The 20353-nt window shown below is 57.8% G+C and overlaps 5 protein-coding genes and 1 non-coding gene across 6 annotated transcripts; 2 read left to right on the plus strand and 4 right to left on the minus strand.

Annotated features, from left to right (window-relative positions):
• The first annotated feature begins 1245 nt into the window (after positions 1-1245).
• COL26b_012172 lies at positions 1246-1327 on the plus strand. Its single transcript has one exon. It is a non-coding gene; the product is annotated as a tRNA-Leu (tRNA).
• Positions 1328-2093: 766 nt separating this feature from the next.
• On the minus strand, positions 2094-4149 carry COL26b_012173 (uncharacterized protein; the record flags this gene model as incomplete). The annotated part of the gene is made up of 2 exons (XM_053184820.1): positions 2094-3839; positions 3889-4149. The coding sequence occupies 2 exons, from the start codon at positions 4147-4149 to the stop codon at positions 2094-2096; spliced, it is 2007 nt and encodes a 668-aa protein (XP_053031251.1).
• A 1095-nt stretch (positions 4150-5244) lies between these two features.
• COL26b_012174 (uncharacterized protein) lies at positions 5245-8832 on the minus strand (the record flags this gene model as incomplete). The annotated part of the gene is made up of 2 exons (XM_053184821.1): positions 5245-5632; positions 5684-8832. The coding sequence occupies 2 exons, from the start codon at positions 8830-8832 to the stop codon at positions 5245-5247; spliced, it is 3537 nt and encodes a 1178-aa protein (XP_053031252.1).
• A 4638-nt stretch (positions 8833-13470) lies between these two features.
• Positions 13471-14106, minus strand: COL26b_012175 (uncharacterized protein; the record flags this gene model as incomplete). Its single annotated transcript, XM_053184822.1, has 1 exon — positions 13471-14106. The coding sequence occupies one exon, from the start codon at positions 14104-14106 to the stop codon at positions 13471-13473; it is 636 nt and encodes a 211-aa protein (XP_053031253.1).
• A 2009-nt stretch (positions 14107-16115) lies between these two features.
• On the plus strand, positions 16116-17150 carry COL26b_012176 (uncharacterized protein; the record flags this gene model as incomplete). Its single annotated transcript, XM_053184823.1, has 3 exons — positions 16116-16347; positions 16414-16505; positions 16557-17150. The coding sequence occupies 3 exons, from the start codon at positions 16116-16118 to the stop codon at positions 17148-17150; spliced, it is 918 nt and encodes a 305-aa protein (XP_053031254.1).
• An 834-nt stretch (positions 17151-17984) lies between these two features.
• Positions 17985-19817, minus strand: COL26b_012177 (uncharacterized protein; the record flags this gene model as incomplete). Its single annotated transcript, XM_053184824.1, has 2 exons — positions 17985-19505; positions 19566-19817. 2 exons carry the CDS (start codon positions 19815-19817, stop codon positions 17985-17987), a joined length of 1773 nt encoding a protein of 590 aa, XP_053031255.1.
• Between the last annotated feature and the right edge of the window lie 536 nt (positions 19818-20353).

Consider the following 20353-nt stretch of genomic DNA (forward strand, 5'->3'; position numbering starts at 1 on the left):
ATTGGTTGGCTCGGGGAGTTTTGGGATATTCTTCTGACGTTGAATAGGTAGCTTATTTTGCCCTGACAATATTGCACATATTCGAGAAATTCCGAAGTTACTATCTTGGTATCCGTAGCTGACTTGACTGGCTGGTAGAAGGTGTTGCGGCTTGAACTATCGTCCTGTCCAAGCGATAGCTGACAATTCGAACTCACAACGAAGCCATGCCATCTCAAAGGCCTTCGGAAATAAGAAACCTATTCGCTCATAACTGAATGTGCCACAGTGCGATCGGGTAGCCAGGCCGTGGAGTTGACAGGCCCTCTCCCGTGAGTTCCAGCCCGATCATGTCTATCCAGAGAACGAGGCCACTCCGATACCCCATGCATTCAGGTGGTAAACTGAGCCGAAAGCCAAGGACATTGCAATCAACAGTTGAGATCAGCCCGGGAGTATTGCGAGGCTTGTGGCTAAGCTAAATTCCGCAACAGCCGAGCTTACCATGCTGTAAGTGCGGGCTCTCGGGAGGAACGTCGGCCGCTACTTGAGCATGACACATCACCGATGTGTTTTGATGAGTCAAGGCGGTCATCTTCTCCAGGTTAATGGATCTGAATGAAAATTCCTATCCCAAAGGCTTGCCCAGAAAGCGTAGCTTTAGCGGAGAGAATACTCATCTCAGACTCCGAGCTGGCTTTCGGGAAAATGTAGAAAGTCGTGGAAAATAACGAAATATCGGGAGCGGAGGCGCAGAATAGCTTGAAGCCCATTGTATATCTTTGATGCAGAGTTTTAATGGCTCGGTTGAGAGCTATTTTCTTCGAGCACCATATTTGACTTGCGTCCGTTTACGCTAGCTTCTTTGTACAGATAGCCTCGAACCTTCAGACGCCTTCAGGGCATGCCGATGTCTTCTACAACAGTTCAAGGCGGTTTACGATCTTCATAACCGGTATTCAGAGCCCATCAGTCTCAACTGAAAGTATGAAAGAAACGAAAAGGGAAAAGGGGCACCGGCAGGTTGGGGAGTTTCGACGCCCTTAGGTGGGTGCTCAGCATGCTGGTTTTCTACTACCCGCCGCGGGTCGAGCTCACTATTCAATCATAAGTAGCAATATCCGCAATATATATCAGACGCAGCAGCTACAATCAGCGGTCTGAATTGAGATAGCCGGACGACTCAGGGAGGCGAAACGTAGCCATTGTCGCTCTTCCTCATTGACCTACGCGTCATGTATGGACTTTTGATTGCAGTTATCAACGGGCAAGATGGCCGAGCGGTCTAAGGCGCTAGCTTCAGGTGCTAGTCGAGAAATTGGCGTGGGTTCGAATCCCACTCTTGTCACGCTACTTTTGCCTCATCCGGCGACTGATTCTTTTCAATTTGCTTCATTTTACAATGAAATGCGTTTGGTGACGATTTTGATTGAATGAGTTTCGATCGGGCGGCGGTGGTGGGTGAGAGACCCGCTTTTGCCGGGGCGGGGCCGTGGGATGGACGTTGGAGGAAGGGGCAGGTGCTGCGGCGTAGCTTCCAACACGAGCTGGGGCGATAGGTTCCTTCCAATTTGAGCCACAGCAAGATCATCAGGGATGCATGAAACTCTTTTGCCTGCTCTGTGCCGAGTCTTCAACACACATGCAACCATCGACCATGAGGAGACGGGCCGGTCCACCTGACGTTTGAAATTGGCCATGCTACGTTTCCACTGCCTGACATTTAAATACTGTGACCAGAAGCCTGGAAGTAATACTCCCGGCAGATAAAGATACTCCATTGTCAGTTACTACGGATGCTTCTCGCCTGTAAGATTTTAATGTCGATCGTATGGTATCAGCAGGGTAATTGCCGGAAATCCAGATCGTTCCCAACACAAGACATATGGCGGCCGTCTCATCTGGGTGACGTGAGCACTTAGCTTTTGCAGGAGCTGTGAAGACGAGCGTCTTGGGTGGAGGGCTTGTCAACGGCCTCTTCATGCCCGACTTACACACGAAGCATAAGTCAAATATTGTAAGGTCAACTCTCAGACCTGATTACGAGTGGCCAAGTTCAAATCAAATGGCATTCGTTTACTTAATCACATCGACTTGAAAACCCACAAACACATCTACCGCTCAACCTCATCGACACCCCCATCCCCCAGCTCCCTCTCAAACGTCATCTGGATATCCACAACCTGCAACAGCTGCCCGACATCCAGCTTCCGCTTCTTATGCGCCGCCAGGCTCTTCGCCGTGCGCACCACATTCTTAATCTGCCGCCCATTGAGGTTTCCCTCCGCAAGCCTCTCGTACCCCTCCTCGTCCACCTCCACCCCTCCCTCGACGCCCGCCAGAAAGTTCTTCCACACCTTCAGCCGGCTCTCCTTGGGCAGATCGTCATACTTGAGCGGCACGTGGATCCGGCTCTTGAACGCATCGTCAAACGTCCGCACGCGGTTCGTCGTCATGAACAGGATGCCCGAGTAATACTCCAACGTGCGCAGGAAAATCGACACAAGGCTGTTCCTTCCCAAATCATGCAGCGACCGCCGCTCGAGGAACACATCCGCCTCGTCGATGAGCAGCACCGCCTTCCACGTCGACGCCAGATCAAGCGTCTGCCCCAGCTTCTCGTCCAGCGCCTCCGCCGACGTGCCCAGGTCGCCCGAGGACACAATGTACAACGGCCGCCGGCTGAACTCGGCCACGCACTCCGCCGTCAGCGTCTTGCCCACGCCTGGCGGGCCGTGCAGCACCAGGATCAGGCCCTTGCCCTTCCCCTTGACGATGTCGTCGAACTCGGCCCCCGCCGTCGCGCGCGCCGTGTGCTCCGCCACGAGCGCCTGCACGAGCTCCTTCTGAGTCTCTGGCAGGACGAGCTGCTCGAAGCACTGCGTGTTCCACTCGATGTCACGAATCTTGTCGACAAAGAAGTCGAAGAAGCGCTTCTCCGCGAAGCTGAACCCGCGCACCGTCGGGGCCGCCAGCAGCGCCTGCTCGTCCGTCAGCGGGGCGAACTTGTCGGCGGGCGTCTCGCGCGGGACGAGGTCCATCTCGTCGCTGTCGAGCGCCTGCTTGCGCTTCTGCCCGGCGGTCTTGGGGAACGCGGTGACGGTGAAGGCGGCGTCGGCGTTGATGCGGTGGTGCGTCTGCGCGTCGACCATGACGCGGCCGTCGATGTTGTACCGGCGCATGCGCTCGTCGAGCGCGACGCCCTTGTACTCGCGGAAGTTCTGGCCCGCGAGGGCCTCGAAGCGGCGGCCGCGGTGCGTGAGGAGGGCCGTGACGGCCTCGGGAGAGGGGTGGTGCGCGAGCGGCATGGCGTTGAGCGCGGCGACCTCGACGGCGCCCTGGAACGCGGGGATCTGGAGGTACTCGAAACGGGTACCGAAGTCGTCGCCGTCGAAGTCTACGTACTCGACGCCGAGGCGGAGGCCGGGGCACTGGCCGCAGACGTAGTCGTACGAGCGGAGCTTGTAGGCGCGGGCCTGGCTGAGGCGGGTGGCGTAGACGAGGCATCCCGGGCGGAAGATGGTCCAGAGGTACTCGTAGCTGATGAGCCGCTGGCCGAGGAGGTTGGTGGTGTTCTTGATGGTGTCGGCGAAGTGCTCGTCGATGAAGGCGAGGAGGAGGGGGAGGTGGCGGGCGCCTTCGGAGTCGGGGTCGAGGTCGTTGCCCGCGGCGGCGAGGTCGTCACGATAGTGGTAGAGACTGCGAGGGGGGAAGGCGACGGAGATGTCGGACGTCATGTAGGACTGGCCCGGGTATATGCCACCGATGACGTCCTTGAGGATGGTCTTGAGCGAGGGAGAGTTGACTTCGAGGGATGTGCGGCAGACGAACTCGTTTTGCATGTTGTACTCGCGGGTGATCTGGCCACGTCAACACCAAGCCGCTGTATTCAAGGAAATGGATACTTACGCAAAGAGCGTACTTTTCATACCAGTTGGTCTTCTCCTCAGGGACATCTTCATCCTCCTTAGGCTCGGCGATATACGCCCGGCCCTTCTTGGTCCATCGCTTCTCGAGATGCTTCAGCTCGATCTGCATGGGAGCCTTCTCGAGTTCCTCGCGGCGCTTCTTTTCTTCCTCAGTGAGAGTGCCGTTGATCTCGTTCTGATCCTCCTCGTCGATGGGCTCATCTTGGGTGCTTCTGCGAGCGGTTTGCTTGGTGCGAGCCATGGCTGGACGTGCTGTTGGATATGCTGTTCCACGTGCTATTGGTTCTATTGGAAGTGCTGCAGGATGGCGCAACGGTATTCGGTACTCTCTAGGAATAGATTCGTTGGTGCAATTCCTTCCCTCAACGAAGTTTGACGAAGACATTCTTATACCAGCAAACGGCCCTCTGATCTTGTAGTTGGAAGATACCAAGGTAAACAAAGTTGAGCCTCAGGGGCTAGGCATAAAAGTCCTAGATGCAGGCAGCCGTACCCCGCTCGGACGAGCAAAGAGTCACCGGCTGCCGCAACCGCATCAGATACGCCATGTCCCAGGGTGCTGTGACTCAAAATGATATCAAAAGGATCAACAGAATTCGATATCCGACATCGTTCTTTGGGGAATCTGCCTGTTTCGGGGACTGACCTCTGCGGCACGGTCCAGAGACGGGGCTGTTGCTGCCTGCGCTGCCTTGAATCCTGCGTGCCGTTCCCCGCGACCCAGACTGGCGGCCCGGTAGCCTCACCTTCGGCGGCCTAGCCATCGGACGAAAGATGCCTACAGCGAATCAGGGCGTGGAGAAAAGGACATCGCTAGGCAGAACCGGGGCGGGGAGATCGGCTCAGGCGCCGGGGGATGATGCCGCTGAGCGAAGGTGGTCTGGACCCTGACGACATTGGAAACACCCTTGTCGAGATGAACATACCTGCCGAAGTTTGTACGCAGCCGCACGACCACAAATTGAAGTTGATCGTACCTGGTGTTCGTAGACTCCTTCAGAGCGTGCGAAGAAGTGATGTGGAAGGACGTATAAAGGCTACAATGACTAAGCAACCGTCAGCCACACATCAAGGCAGAAGTGTGGCGCAAACGAAGAAATCACAAGCAGCAAAACACGCTTACAAGACATAAAAACTCTTTTGTATCTGACTCTAAATACATGCTGGTCTTACCAGCGCACCTCGTACTCGGGTGCTGGGCTTCCTCCTCCTCCAATCACTGAAACGCAATGCAGCGAATGCGAAAATGGTGTATCAGTCGCCATGTGATGTTACTCTATCCCCAAAACTCCGTAATTATATCATGCTAATTGCGTATATACAGCAAGACAAGTGTTTAACGGCGCGATCGCTCGGCGGCGGCGGCGCTCACTTTGCTGGCCTTCTCGACGGCGCTGGTCATGGCCAGACCGACAGGCGTCATCGTTCCGCTGGGAGCGGGAGTGTTAGTCCTCGTCGGAGGAGCGGAACGGTTGTGCTGCATGTGAGCCCTGACCAAGTGGCCGGCCGCCAAGGCACTGCAAAGCGACAGCTCACCGGCCAAGACACCAGCAGCGATAACACGGGCGAGGCGGCGGGCGTTCTCGCCAGGGCTCGTGGGGTGGGGGCCACGGACACCAAGCATGTCAAGCATGGCGCTCTGGGGCTCAAGGATAGTGCCACCGCCGAGGGTACCGACTTCGAGAGAGGGCATGGAGACAGAGATCTGGAGGGATCCGCGGAGGCTAGGGACCTGTTAGGAACTGGCGATAAATTGCAATGGCTGTTTTACTTACTTCTTCATGACAGTGATGCAGTTGGCACTCTCGACAACCTGGGCGGGATCTTGACCGGTGGCAAGGAAGATGGCGGCGACAATGTTGGCAGCGTGGGCGTTGAATCCACCAATGGAACCGGCCATGGCTGATCCAATGAGGTTCTTGTTAACGTTGAGCTCGACCAGGGTGTCGACGTCGCTCTTGAGCACGCTCTTGACGACATCGCCAGGGATGATAGCCTCGGCGACGACGCTCTTTCCACGTCCGTCGATCCAGTTAATGGCGGCAGCCTTCTTGTCCGTGCAGTAGTTACCAGAAACAGAAACGATGCTCATGTCCTCAAAACCCTCGGAAGCCATGACGGAGAGAGCGTGCTCGACACCCTTGGAAATCATGTTCATGCCCATGGCATCGCCGGTGGTGGTCTTGAAACGGATGTACAGGTTGGTGCCAGCGAGAGCAGTCTTCATGGACTGCAGACGAGCAAAGTTACTGGTAGAGTTGAAAGCCTTCTTCATGGTGGACTGACCAGCCTCAGAATCGAGCCAGATCTTAGCAGCACCAGCACGCTCGAGAGTCTCGAAAGCAACGCAGGGTCCGCGGGTCATGCCGTCGGCAGTCAGGACAGTAACAGCGCCGCCGCCAGAGTTGATAGCCTTGCAGCCACGGCTGGTACTGGCGACCAAGACGCCCTCAGTGGTGGCCATGGGGATGAAGTAGCTCTGACCGTCAATAACGAGAGGACCAGCGACACCGACAGGGAGGGGCAGGTAACCGATGACGTTCTCACAGCAGGCACCAAAGACACGCTCCCAGTTGTAGCCGGCGTAGGGAAGCTTGGAGCGCTCGAGGCTGCCAGTGAGGTCGGAGGTAGCGTTGGTACGGGAGATGATGCTGCGGCGGATCTTGACGGCACGGGTGTGGTCCTTGAGAGCGCGCTCGAGAGAGTAACCTGGAATCTTGCCGCGGAGAGACATGCCGACGACCTCCTGGTCGCTCATTTCGTGGACACGCTTCTCGTCGATCATCTTCTGCAGCTCGGCAATGGTGCGAGGCTCGGGGGTGCTGGCCTTGGTCATGGACAGCTCAGACTCATCGTCCGACAGTGCCGGAGTTGCGGGCTTGGGCGTCTCGGGAATGTACTCGCCAAGGGGCAGGGTGGCCGAGTCGGTATCGTTAAACTTCTCAGCCTTGGCCAGCTCCTTGGGGTCGATCTGGTGGTCGGGGACATTGGGGTCCTTGATACCCCAGCGAGCGGCGTTGAAAAGGTAGCCGTTCAGAGCAACACTCATGGCGAGGGCAACGACGATCCACTTGGAGAGAACGGGGTCCTCCAGACTCTTCAGGATGCTGCCGACCATGCGGCCACCAACGCCATAGCTCTCAAAGTGGTCATACTCGTCGTCGTCTCTGGAGCCGGACCTGCTGGCGGGAGAAGGCAGGGCGTAGTGGATTGAGGGGAACTCGAGCTCGTACTTGATAGGGGTGAGGACAGTGACGACGGTCTGGCGCTCATTGGCCTTGGCCGACTCCAGGATAGCGTCAAGACCGTTGGAGGCCACCTTGAAGGGGTCGACGGGAGGGGCGGTCACAACGGCGCTAAGCCCACCGGTCAAAGAAGACAGGCTCGGGAGAGAGCTGGAGCTGCGGAACGGGATGGTGCAGATGTTGATGACGTTGATCAGGATGAATCCGGTGACCATGAGGACCTTGAACTTGGGGACGTTGCTGCTCTTCATCTGCTTGCCGAACAAAGAAGCCTCCTTGGGGGCCTTGCCGTTGAAATCGGCCCAATCGTTGCTCTGGGCCACGTTTTCGGCAACGCGGCGGCTGACACCGTCGTCCTCGAGAGCGCGGCGCATCTGCACATGGCGCTTGATGCGGTTGATCTCCAGCTTAATGCTCAAAATTGCCGTGTAGAAGGAGAAGAGCAGAATGCAGTCGAAGAACAGGATCCAGGCAGCCAGGAAGCAGAACTGCTGGAGACCACCCTGGACACCAGAGGCGGCGCCGATGATGAGCACAGCAATCTCAATGGCGTAGTCCTTGACAATGTCGTAGCCCTTCTCCTTGATGGCGGCCTGCACAGCGTACTGGATAACGTTGGGGGACGAGACCTCGGACTTCTTGGACTTTTTGTCCTCCTTGTTGTCCTTGGGCTTGCGGTGCTCAATGGCGTGGGAGAGAACGGCACGGGTGAGGACGATGTTCTTCTCGAAGCCAATGGTGACAACCAGGAAAGGCAGACCCTCGGACAGCAGAACCATGGTGATGGGAACGCCGAGCTTGGTGGTGACCAACAGACCGAAGAGGAAGGCGAAAACCGAGGAGAAGAGGACGTTGGTGAAGAGCCAGAAGTTGGAGCCCATGCGACGCATCGAGAGGAACAGGGAGACGAAGGTCAGGTGCATGGAGAGGTAGCCGAGGACCATGATGATGATGTCCAGAGCCTCGGCATTCTTCAGCAGGTCGATGAACTCGGTCCAGCCATTGCGAACCCACTGGACGAGGCTGTTGCGGGTGTGGACCTTGGCGGCCTTCATGATCCACATCTTCTTCTCCTTCCCGTGGACAGTAGTCTGGGTCTCGTCGCTAGAGGCATCGGGGATCTCTTGGGCGAGAGAGAGGAACTCGGGAGCCTGACAGTAGGGGACAGCGAAGGCGAGGGCGCTGTCCTGGGAGTAGCTCGTCAGGGAGTTGGAGGTCTGCGGCAGCGATGTGACGGACAGGTTCTGGGGGATCGGGACGGCGTGGGTGCGCGGGGCGGTGTTGACGGACTCGGGAGACTGAGACTCGGGGAAGACAAGGGTCAGGAGGGCGAGGTGGTCGACGTCCTTGGCGACAGTGGCCTCGGGCTCGACATTTTGCCATTTCCAGGCAGTCTCGGGGCCGGCTTGCAGACGGCGACTGCCCTCAGTGAGGGAGGACCAGTCGGCGGAGCGGACACTGATTGTAGCATCGAACAGGCTCTCCTGCAGAAGTCCTACGTAGGAAGTGCTGGCGAGGACGGCGACGATGACGACGGTGTGGATCGGGTGGGAGCAGGCGACCTTTGAGAGGAACTTGAGGCCGGGCGTGAGCTTCTTGTTGAGCCAGGAGGGAGCAGCGGCCTGGGCGGCAGGCTGCTCGCCCCGGAATCGGCTGGGGAGAAGCGATGAAGATATCATGGCGAATGGAGCGGTGAATGCAGCCGTAACGATTAGGAAGTCATTTGGGGTTCGAAGATCGGATCAAAGGGTCTGAAGCAAGAGTCTGGGTCGGACAGTTAGCAATTGACGCCTCGACGAGAGTTGGAAACGGAGCTCAGGGCCGTTGTTGAGTGCGCGAAAAAGTCGCGAAAGGGGTGGCTTGGGGGAGGAAGCGGGAAGCGGGCGATTGGATTGGAGTGAGGAAATTTTGGGCTAGGTTTGGCGGCGCGGCTTATTGATTGTGTGGTGCTAAGCTCTCGTCCAGTGCAGCATCGCCTGCGGTGTAGGTAAGGTAGGTACTACTACAGTATGCTCTGCGGTACGGTACGGAGCGGTGCGGGATGCGCTGCAACTGCAGCTGCAATTGCAACTGTAATGCCAATTGGGTTGGAGGGGTCGAGAGTTGCGCATCGTACGTACCTGTCCCAGTCGACGGAGCAGAGAGGCGCCGTTGACGTCTTTCGTGTTCAAACGTGCAGCTTAGTGCCTCAAGGATTATGCGCGCACACAACAACTTTTCGTGAGAAAAGTCGATGTTGAGGGAGGAAGAAGGAAGGCGACAGGGCAGGCCGAAAATTTGAAAAATTATTAGTCGAGAATCCGGTCGGAGATCGAGGCTGGTCGGTGGTTGCGGAGAGCCGAAGTCGCAAGGAGCTGTTGAAGTGCTCAAATTCGGAGGAGTGGGTTACTATGCGCAGCGCCGGTTTCCTGTTGAAGAGGACGGGACTGACTGCGAGTAGCGTAGGGGAAAGCTGAGGGAGGGAGGACGAGGAGCGAAACAAGACCCTCGCGATGCAACGGCGGCCAAGTACCTTTTTACTTGTAGATATGGAGCCTGCTGCTGGGTCGGAACGGGTCGAGAGGGGGGGGTCGGAGGCCAGGGTGCGTGTATGGTGTTGTTCAAGTCCTAGGTTGTCTTGGACTGGGACACACAGAGACTAAGAGAGGCTCTTAGTGCGGTTGGTGATGATGCTGACGCCGCTGCTGACCCTTCAGATATGTAGATTACAGGCCAAGGGATAAAAGGCCAGTTGTTGTCGGTGGCGGGAAGGATAGGTCGTGATGTTGGAGGAAAGGAGCAAGCACGAAGACGTTCACGAAGGAGGGCGGGAGCAGCACGTTTAAAGATGCCAGGAGGCGGCAGTCGGAGACAGAGCAAGAAAACAGAGTTGCTGACACCCGGATGCTTGTCTTTCTAGGTCCAAGGTATCAAGGTACGAAGTACTTTCGTATTGCAACAGACAGGAGACACCGAAAGAAGAGAGGGAAAGAGAACCAAGAACGAGAGCCAGGACCAGAGAGAGGCCTGGAATTGGTACCGGCCGCGAAGAGCAAAATTGAGGTACCCGTTCGCAGCGGGAATTTACCGTGGCAGACAAAGTACAAGCAGCTCCACACGGGACGAAATTGAGTGATGCTAATCCCAGCAACATGCGTTGGGCTGGACGGGGACACTGGGGGGGAGCAGCAGGCAGGTTTGTGGCCGATGATGATGATTTCCCTCGTCTCTCACCCACAAAGGAGACGCAGGAGAGGAAAAAAAAAGAAAAAAAAAGAATTTGACGTGGATTGCCCAGCAATGGCAAATTTACCGATCATGGTCCGCCCCTCATGTACCGCGGTACCTCTGCGACGCCTTACCTTATTCGGTAAGAAGGGCTGTGTGTCAACTTCCCCCCAACGCCGTAGCCTGTGCAAACAGCTCAGCCAACAAGGGTCCCACCCAGCTCGTCTTTGGCCGCCATTTCTGACATTAGAAGTCTGCAATATCTTTGGCAAGGTAGTCAGCATCTAGGTAGTCAGCGCAAAGGAAGCTGATAACAACACCGATGTTCCTGTTGCGTATTACCTACTGCGTCCTTCATGTCTCTGCTCGGGCTGGGGCGGCTGGGCAGACGTTGGGCTGTCGCATCTGCCCCGGCATGTCTGTCGTCACCCGCTAAGGTGCCTTTTGCGCTATCTGGAAAGGCCAGGCGGAAGCTAGGCGTCACTGTGCCTTCTTAGCATAAGGTATTGGAGCGCCCCCAAAAGGCTAACAGGCAGACAGTAGTGCATGTGTCACAGGGGGGCTACCGCAGCTGCAGCGCCGCACAGATGGCTCGTCTCGTCTCGTCCAATGAACTTTTATTGCTCCCTCTCTATGAAATGGACGAACCAAAGGATTAGGTACCGGGTGGGTGGGAAGAACAATCGGTCTAGCACAATGGCTCGAGGACCGCCACACTGTAGCATCCTGCCTAAATCGTGTAGTTTGTTTGCTTCTCGGCCTCTTAGATGATGGTGTCTGCCCCTCCTCCATGTTTTTGTAGCTTGGTCCCTGAGCATTGGCGCCGGATTGGTGGTGACCCGTGGGCGATAGCTCGTCTATCTTATCTCGTGCCAGTCCGATAAGGGACCTCGATGATTCGGCACCTGCATCACTGGACTGCTCAAAGCCTCAAACCACCGAGAACTACCTGCTTTAACCAAGAACTAACTACGGATACCAAGAGCACCGCCAACGCCGCGTAACGGAACACAGACACAGACACAGACACGGGACCTGCTGCGGTCGGTCGGCGGCCCTGCGGTGTGCGGCAACTCTCAGTCGTGTATCTGATATGGAGTCCGTTAGTTATCATGACACCACAGACGCAGCAGGGACGGCGGTAAGGCAGGGTCCCATCCGGCGAGACGACGGGCGGTCTTCGAGAAGGGTCCAAGGGTGCAGGTCCGTTTCTGCAGCAGAAGAGAAAAGAAACTAAGGGCGGTTCGATTCTTTCCCAAACAGATTCTGATCTGGGTTCTTTTCGGTGTCGGCTCCGGCAGGCGAACCAGCAGGAGCATAGGTTGGAGGTGAAGTTGCAACTGCCTGCCAGCAACTGTAACTGCAACTGCAACTGCAACTGCGACTGCAGGAGCTGGTGTCCGTACCGGGTGGAGTGCTTATTCCCCTGCTGAGGTGTGTTCTCTGGGTCCTTCCTTCCTGTGCTTCTTCCCTTGTGCTGGCTGACGTTGGGAATGAACTGCCCGCAGCCAATGGAACCCATTGCACCCGGATTTACACCGGGGTTACATTGACGTGATTGAGCCAATCCCAGCCGACCTTTCGTGGAATTGCAGTGGGTCTGGCCCTGCCTGGACTGACCCGCTGTGCTGTGCCTTTTTCTTTTCTGCTGGCAAGTGCGATTGTATCCGCAACTGCCTGTAACAGCAATGGCAACTACGATCCATTGCTGTGCTGTGCCGTGCCGTCTTCCATCGTCCTTCCATAATAATTTCTGACATGCAGCTGTCTCGCTTCCAGTTCTTCATTCCCGTCCTGAACCAAAAGTCATCATCACCGGATTTCGGGTTCTCCCGCCCCCAACTCCTTCTGTCGAATCCCGTCCTCCACCGAGAAATGAGACGCTGACTTTCTTTCAGCACCTGCCTGCACGCACCATCATGGCTTACACCCATGTCCAGCTGTCCCATGCTGACTTGCTTCGGTCGGTTTGCTGCTTCAAGCCCTCCCTGCCCCGTCTCCCCCAGATGTCCCTCATCGACATGGCCCTCTGTCCCAATCTATCCACCTGGGACTGGGAACATCACAAAAGAACTGATTGCTTCACCCGCTCTCCCGCGCTTGCCTCGCAGACCTGATCTGACACGCCGGGTCCCTGGTCTTTTCGTCGACCTCCGCTGCCCATCGCCCACTCAATCCGACGCCGTACCCCCTCCGCCCGGCCCTTTTCCTCAACCACAACGCACCAGGGCATCACCGATGAAGCAGTGTCTTGACTCTCGACGTCTGCGGGACTGCGGGTACTGCCCGGCGGTGAGCCCGTGTGAGCCTGCATTCGTCGCCGTTGCCAATCGCCTGCCAATGGGACGCCCGCCAACATCAGATCTCTGCAGCCAACCCCTGGCGATCTCCTATTTTTCTTCCCCGTCTTCTTCCATCCACCGCATGGACCAGCCAAGGGCCCCTCGCCTTCCCACTGCCGCACCTCCAGCGTCGCGGGGCCACGGAACCCTCGCAATGCGCTGATACCCAAGCACACCTTACCACGTCTGCGGCGCAGCAGGTCCCTGTCTGCTGTCACTGGGTTGCTGTGAAATCCCAGTCGAAGCCACTCTTCTGCTTTCCTCAGAACGGATACCCTCTGGGCTCTCGCTGCGACTATCAATGGCCAATGCTCCCGCGGAGGGGCTCTGGAGCTGCTGGCCGGGCTGACCTGGGAGAGGGTATTCATGGAACATCGAGTCAGCTGTCAAAAACACACTGCGGGAGAAACTGTTAATCTTTGGGCCAGCAAACTAGCTTGCTATGCCGTTTACCCTATCTCGATCGAGTCTTTACAGGCACCTATTCGTCAGGGTAGGGCTGCATCCAAGCAAGCGCATGGAGCAAACACACGCTAGCAGACCATGCTGACGGACTGTCAGAAACCCAAAGACCAACAAGAGTGCTTGAAACACGATGCCGCACACGGAGCCCGTACGGAAGGATACTTTGATCGCGTTCCAGGTGCAGAACAGGAAACGGAGACTATTGCGCTTGGCCCGCCCTGCACCAACAGACGGGGCGGGAATGCCACCTTCTGGCCTCGTCTCATGAGACGACGCTCAAAGGAACGACAATTTCTCGGCCCCTCATCCCCGTCCTGCCGTGCCAACCCTTCGGACCTCCGGCCCCTCCACACTGACAATCCTCACCCCGCTGGCCTCCAATTCGCTCTTGCAGTCGTCCCATTTCTCTGCGTCCACCGGCTTGGTTCCCTCCTCGACGATGAAGGTCCGGAAGCCTTCCTTGCTCGCATCCAGCGCTGTGAATTTGACGCAGTAGTCGCCAGCCAATCCGACAACGAATACGTCTGTGACGCCCTTTCCTTTCAGTGCCCCCGCAAGCCCGCTGTCGGCGACCCTGGACGACTGGAAGGGGTCGTAGAAGGCGCTGTACATCTCCACCTCCTTCATCTGGCCCTTCTCAATGACGGTGTCGACGGCCGAGGCATCCAGCTCCGGTACCAGTTCCGCACCGGGCGTACCCTGGACGCAGTGCACCGGCCACAGACGGGTGTGATACGTCTCGGCGCTGTTTCGCGGGTTGACAATGGCGATGGAGTCAACAAACGGCTGCTTTCCTGGGTGATTGGAGGCGAAGGAGATGTGATCTGTGGGGTGCCAATCCTTGGTGGCTATCTTGGCGACGAACGGCAGCTTCAACAAGGCGTTGACGACGGTATGGATATCGCGGCCGTTGGTGACAGCGAGTGAGCCATGCTCCATGGTGTCAGTCATGTGCGCGGATTATTCCTCCATTTCTTTGACGATCATTGCCGGCTGGGCCTAGAACCATGATTACGGTTTGGATTCGTTGAAGTTGTCTACTTACAGGTGGGCAGAAATCCTCTTGGAAATCAACGACAATCAGCGCCGGTCTGAAGTGTTCCTCGGCCATATTGGTGGCGTCGTGTTTGTTTGCTCGTTGCTTGCTTGCACTCAGCTTGGCTTCTTCAGCCACTCTTCAGCGGACAAACACGGTGTCTGTGCGGATCGGTGTGATTCGAAGGGCTGTCTCTAGGGCGTCGAATCCGCGCAGACGGGTCCGTCGACTCGTGACAGTAAGTCCGATTTGAGTTGGTGATTGCAAACTGTCGCAGAGTCGCATGCAAGGTTGACGGGCCTCTCACGATAAGGCGAGCTGTGTCAGCAGCAAGGTATCCATATCGCAAAGGTGCCTTATCTGATCCTGGGTCCTTATCAGGCCTCGGCTATTTATCGCAACAGGTGTCTGCCTCAGTGGGGAGCTTGCCGGGTTCTATTCGCTACCGCGTTGGGCGGCAGACGACAACGTGGTGAGCAGGGGAATCTCGCGCTGTCCGTGGATGGCTACAGGCCAGGCCAGCCCCTGGGGACCGCAAATTACAGCGAGGTTGATCTGCCCTTGGATTTCCCTAGAGGCTCAAGCGGGCTATCTGAGGGCTCGGATGCACTATCTTATCGCAATTTGGGCGTCAATATTGACTGGCTGGTTCCTTGACTCGGGCAGTCGCTGTTTGTGTGGCCTTCTTTTTTAGGTGTTGATGGACTCAGGGAACCCCCTACAGCAGCAGACACGGCGCTGCCAATCCTGGAAATCGCGACAATCATGATGTTCTCTCAAGTATCAGGTACTTTTGGAAAAGTGTGGCCGCCAACCCTGAATCGTCACGTCACCACCAAACAGCAGCGCCACTTTTGGACAGCTGAACCATATGAGAAGCTGCAAGGACCCAGCTAAGCACTGCCAAGGCTTCTACGGCACCGTTAAGCTGCCGCCAAACTCCACTGGCGCGGCGGCCGTCCGTTCCCCCCCGCGGGGAGCTCGCAGCTCGCAGCTCTGAGCTCTGAGCTCTCAGCTCAGGGCATGGCATGCGCATTCCGAGCTTCACTCTTGTGATTCATTCGTGATGGGGATTGTGAGACATGATCATGCTCAACCGATGTGATGAACATGGTCTGCAGCAGCCCATGTCGAGCTGGACCCCTCCTCATTTCATCAAGATGCTACAATGCACAAAAGATCTTTGTTTGAAAAAATAAACCCCGAAATCCGTTCAGGTTTTGGCCTTACGTACGGGATTGCTCAGGGTTGGAAAAGATCCATCAGCGGGCATCCGACGTCGGCAGCCGTTGGTTTCAGGGCAATTCAGGGCAAGATCAAGATTCGAGGTGCTCGGTGAGCTCACCCCGACAATCATTACCACCGACTGCGCCGATCGGGACGTCATGTCTATCCCGACATTCTCGGTGAGCGGCTGGCTGGCTGTAAGTGAGTGGGTGGTCTCAAATCCCAATGGCGGGCACCTCGACCAAGCACACCAAGGGGCTGCAATGCCATTTCAGCACCCTCAGCTTGGAGCTCACGAGTGAAGCTCAGCTATCCTTACAGAAGGAGAGAGCTCCCACAGCTGGAGCTTCAGCACGCCTCAAGCAAGCCCCCAGCTCAAGGCGTCTCAGCCCTGCCGTGCAGCCTCCAATCATAGCGCCTCGGCGGTTGCTCAGCTACGGAAGTCCCCGAGCGCGACGCCACATCAGATGGCAGCCACTCTTTCTCAGGTGCCTCATCCAGTGAGCCAGTGACACGCCAGAAGCACGATGCAAACAGTTAGAGTGTCGCAGAACCGTGGTACAACACGGCCTCCTGATAAGAATCTCACAGCCTCAACGACTTCACCTTCACCTTCTCCGACGTGAACACCAACAACAACGTCTACACTATCACCACCTAGGCCAGATCCTCACACTGCATCGAAATGCGTCTGTCCACGGCGCTGCTGGCCTGCGCCGTTCCCTCGGTCCTCTCATGGGGCAACGTTGGCCACCGCACAGTTGGCTATCTCGCCGAGAAGTATCTCACGGATGAAGCTGCTGCACTGGTCGGCAAGCTCCTCGCCAACGACCGCAACTACGACATCTCGGATGCCGCAACCTGGGCCGATACCCTAAGAGGCCACATGGGCTGGGCGAGCAAATACCACTACATCAGTGAGCAATGATAGATACCTCTTATCACCAGCTCCAGCTTGAACATCTTCAACTCACACTCACCAGATCCCCGCGATGATCCTCCCAACCTATGCGGGATGAAATACCCCCAAGACTGTCCCTCCAGCGGCTGCGTCATCTCCGCCATCCAAAACTACGTCCGTCTCCATCTCATGTAACCGTATCTCAGTAGCTAATCAACCCGCCAGACGGCCCAAATCCTCGACACCTCCCTCCCTCTCATCAACCGCAAAAACGCCACAATGTTCGTCATCCACTTCCTTGGCGACATCCACCAGCCCCTGCACGCAACGGGCCTCCTCCGCGGCGGCAACGACATCCGCCCCGTCTGCTGGCGCCGCCAGCCCTCCAACGGCCGCTGCACCGGCCCCATGTCCCTCCACTCCGTCTGGGACACCCAGATCCCCCACCGCATCCGCGGCCTGGCCCCGCACCTCTCCATCCCGCAGGAGAAGGCCGCCGCCGCCTCCTGGGCGGCCGACCTCTTCTCCCGGCATGCGGCCTCCGGCGTTAATGCCACATCCGGGCAGTGCGTCGACCTCGCGACGGGCACCTGTGCCCTCGGCTGGGCGACCGAGTCCAACGCCTTCGTCTGCTCTCACGTGCTGAAGCCCGGCCTGCAGTGGCTCAAGGCGCACGACTTGAGCGAGGGGTACTACGACCAGACGTGGGAGGTCGTCGACGAGGTTATCGGGCGCGCGGGCGTGAGGCTGGGGGCTTGGTTGAATGCCGTTGCTGCCAAGTTGGCTTCGGAGACGGGACCTGTGTTTGAGGAGCTTTGAGAGGGGGAGGGCCAAGATTATCGGTCGCCGGAGGTGGAGGTCGGAGCATCCGAGCATCGGTCAAGCTGGGTCAGCCCGCGCTGCCAAGGGCCGACGTGCATGCGGGACGCATCGCAGAAAATGTTCCAAGCATTTGCAAACTTGCATTCTTCTCGTATCAGGAATAGATCGAAAGAGTGGCACTCACGTCATTCGACATCTCTTCGTCTCAAATGTTCAGCTTCGTCTACATCAGATGGAGTCAGCTCGAGAATTGAGACTGATTTCCATCACAGCCAAGCGTGGCGGTGTCGGACATGTCCACAAATCTCACTACTGCTTGAAAATTCTGAATATTCTCATTCGTGAGCATTCTGACATGGTATCTTACTCAATTCGCATGCTGCTGCCTGCTTACGACAGCTGCTGAGGCTGCGGTTCGTCTCTCTCTCCCGGCTTACGAGGCAGGTACCGAGCACTTTTGGGGTGCCATCGGCGTTCATCCGAGTGGACATCTGGCGGAACCCAGGACTTCGGTTCAACGGCATGTGATGGACCCTGTATGGGGGCGGGAGGATCGTCGTCAGCTTATGGGGGTGGCTGATGGGGTTCTTGTGTCTGTACGTCCTAGGTCAGCCTTATCGTGGAGACAACCAACAAGGCGGCGACGAGGCAACAGTTCAGTGGAACTACAGTAAGGCTTAGGTTCAGTAAGTTCAAGAGTAAGGAAATGTGAGGCGGACTCGGGATGAGACCGGGATACGATAGATACCGCAGTCTCGATGCCGGTTCTACTATCTGTTGGTTTACTGAAGGCTACTTGATGTAACGAAGACGAACATCCAATCAGCTCCCTCAAGCCTCCTTCTCCCCCGCCATCTTCTTCTCATCCCTCCCCTGATGAAGCGTCGCCGCAACCTTGCTCGTCAGATACTTATCCACATCAGGCAGACACAGCGCACACGCAACCGCGACAACAGAAAACCCAATATTCGCAAAGAACACAGTCCTGAACGCGTCCGCGCTAGCCTCCTGGTACGCCCTCGTGCCCACCGCCTGAATCGCATCCGTCAGCCCCTTCACGCCCCCAAACTCCCCCGTCGCGAACCCGGCGATGAGATCGGCCACGCTCGCCTCGGGCAGCCCCGCGCCCACGACGGCGGCGGGCACGCGCGCGGGCACCGTCTCGGCGAGGCGGTTGCTCAAGATGACGTTGTAGACGGACGAACCCACGGCGCTGATGAGGAAGCGGATGCTGCCGGCCATGCCGCTCGCGCCGCCGAGGTTGAGCTGGTCCGGCCCGGCGAGGGTGGTGATGGAGATGGAGAGGCCCTCGACCCAGCCGACGAGGAGGACGCCGAAGCAGACGAGGACGGTGGCGCGGGTGGGCGTGTCGGGCCCGCAGGTCGCGACGGAGGCGAAGCAGACGCCGCCGAGGAAGGCGGTGATGACGCACTGCCACTTGAGGCGGCCGATGTACTTCCCGGAGAAGCCGCCGACGATCTGGCCGACGAGGGTGAAGAGGGCGACGAAGGAGGAGAGGAGGGGCCCGAAGAAGGGGCGGTTGATCGGGTCGGCGTAGAGGACGGCGACCATCTGTGGCCAGACGAGGGCGAAGGCGAAGTAGACGCTGGCGGCGAGGCCGGAGAGGATGGCGGAGGCGACCCAGCCGAGGTTGCGGAAGTAGCGCATGGGCACGAAGGGCTCGCGGAGGGCGGCGAGGGACTCCCAGGCGACGAAGGCGGCGAGGGCGGCGACGCCGACGACGATGGTGGCGATGACGCTCGCGGAGGACCAGGGGTAGACGACGCCGCCCCAGTTGAGGCCGAGCATGAGGACGAGCAGGCCGCCGGTGTAGAGCAAGGCGCCCGGGTAGTCGAAGGCGCGGACGTAGGACCAGACGCGGGCGTGGGCGCCGTACTTCATCTTGAAGGTGGGCGGGTGGTAGAAGAGGACCCAGCAGGCGAGGGAGGCGGCGTTGATGGCGATGAGGATGTAGTAGCAGCCGCGCCAGCCGATGTGGGGGTGGCACTGAACGAAGGCCTGGGCAATGACGGGGGCGAAGCCGGAGCCGGGGATGCAGAAGACGTAGCAGACGGCGTTGGCGGCGAGGCGGTACTTCATGGGGACGAGCTCGCCGACGACGTAGTAGAAAGAGAGCTGGGTGGAGGCGGCGATGCCGATGATGGTGGTGCCGCCGATGAACATGTTGACCGAGGTCGCGGTGGCGGCGACGATGCTGCCGATGACGCCGAGGGCGGCGCCGGCGATGAAGACGGGGCGCCGGCCGAAGATGTCGGTCACGCGACCGATGATGGTCAGGCAGACGGCTGAGGTGAGGGTGTAGACGAGGGCTGCCCAGACGATGTTTGGGTCCTGCGATGGGGTGTTAGTGAGGTTGAAGATAGGAGCAAAAGGGGGGAGAGGAAGACGTACCGGTCCGATGTCTGCGTTGATGACGGTGAGGATCGGGGCCGCGTAGGCGAAGCCGCAGACGCCGGCGAGGAGGCCGAGGCCGATGGCCGTCATGGAGCCGAGGAAGAACTTGCTGCGGAAGTAGCCATCGGGGAGGCAGTCTTGGTCGATTTCGTCGAGGTGGGTGCTGTCCGAGTCGAGGGAGGAGGGCCCATGTTCACGGACGTGGACGGCTTCCTCGTCGTGAGGCTTCTTCGTCTCGGGATGATCCATGGTTGACTATCGGACAAGTTGGATGGGTGATGGGATAGGACGACCACGGAAGATGGGAGCTCGCGACATTTTGGACTCTTTGAAAGCACAAGAAATAGGCATTCAGAAACAAGGGTCCAGGACGGGCGGGAGATCCGTCACCCAACAGCGTTGTATCCCGAGTGTGCTGTGTAACAGCTGAAGAGAGCCTTCTCATTGTCGAGGAGTTGAATAAGAAACCTGCAGGGGGCCTTCATTGGTTTGTGTAGCGAGGTGATATCAAGCCATGCCGTGCAGTCTGTTCGGTGAAAGTCACCGGCCAATGGGGGGTGGGTAACAGCTCTTGGTGGTTGCTGGGTGCATTTTCCCGATCGGGAAGGATAGCAACATTGAATAGGCTCGGCAAAGCATTGTGCATGGCCGTTCACCAGCCGGCTGAGACGCCCCCGAGTAGCAAACACCAGGGTCGTTGGCATGTTTGTCGGGGGCTGTTGGGGCTGCGCCATGTGGTGTTGGGGGATGCTGGAGCGAATTCCACGAACCGTCTAGCGGTGAGC

Source organism: Colletotrichum chrysophilum, assembly GCF_026319265.1.
Source record: "Colletotrichum chrysophilum strain AFK26 chromosome Unknown scaffold_165, whole genome shotgun sequence".
Classification (NCBI taxonomy): Eukaryota; Fungi; Ascomycota; class Sordariomycetes; order Glomerellales; family Glomerellaceae; genus Colletotrichum; species Colletotrichum chrysophilum.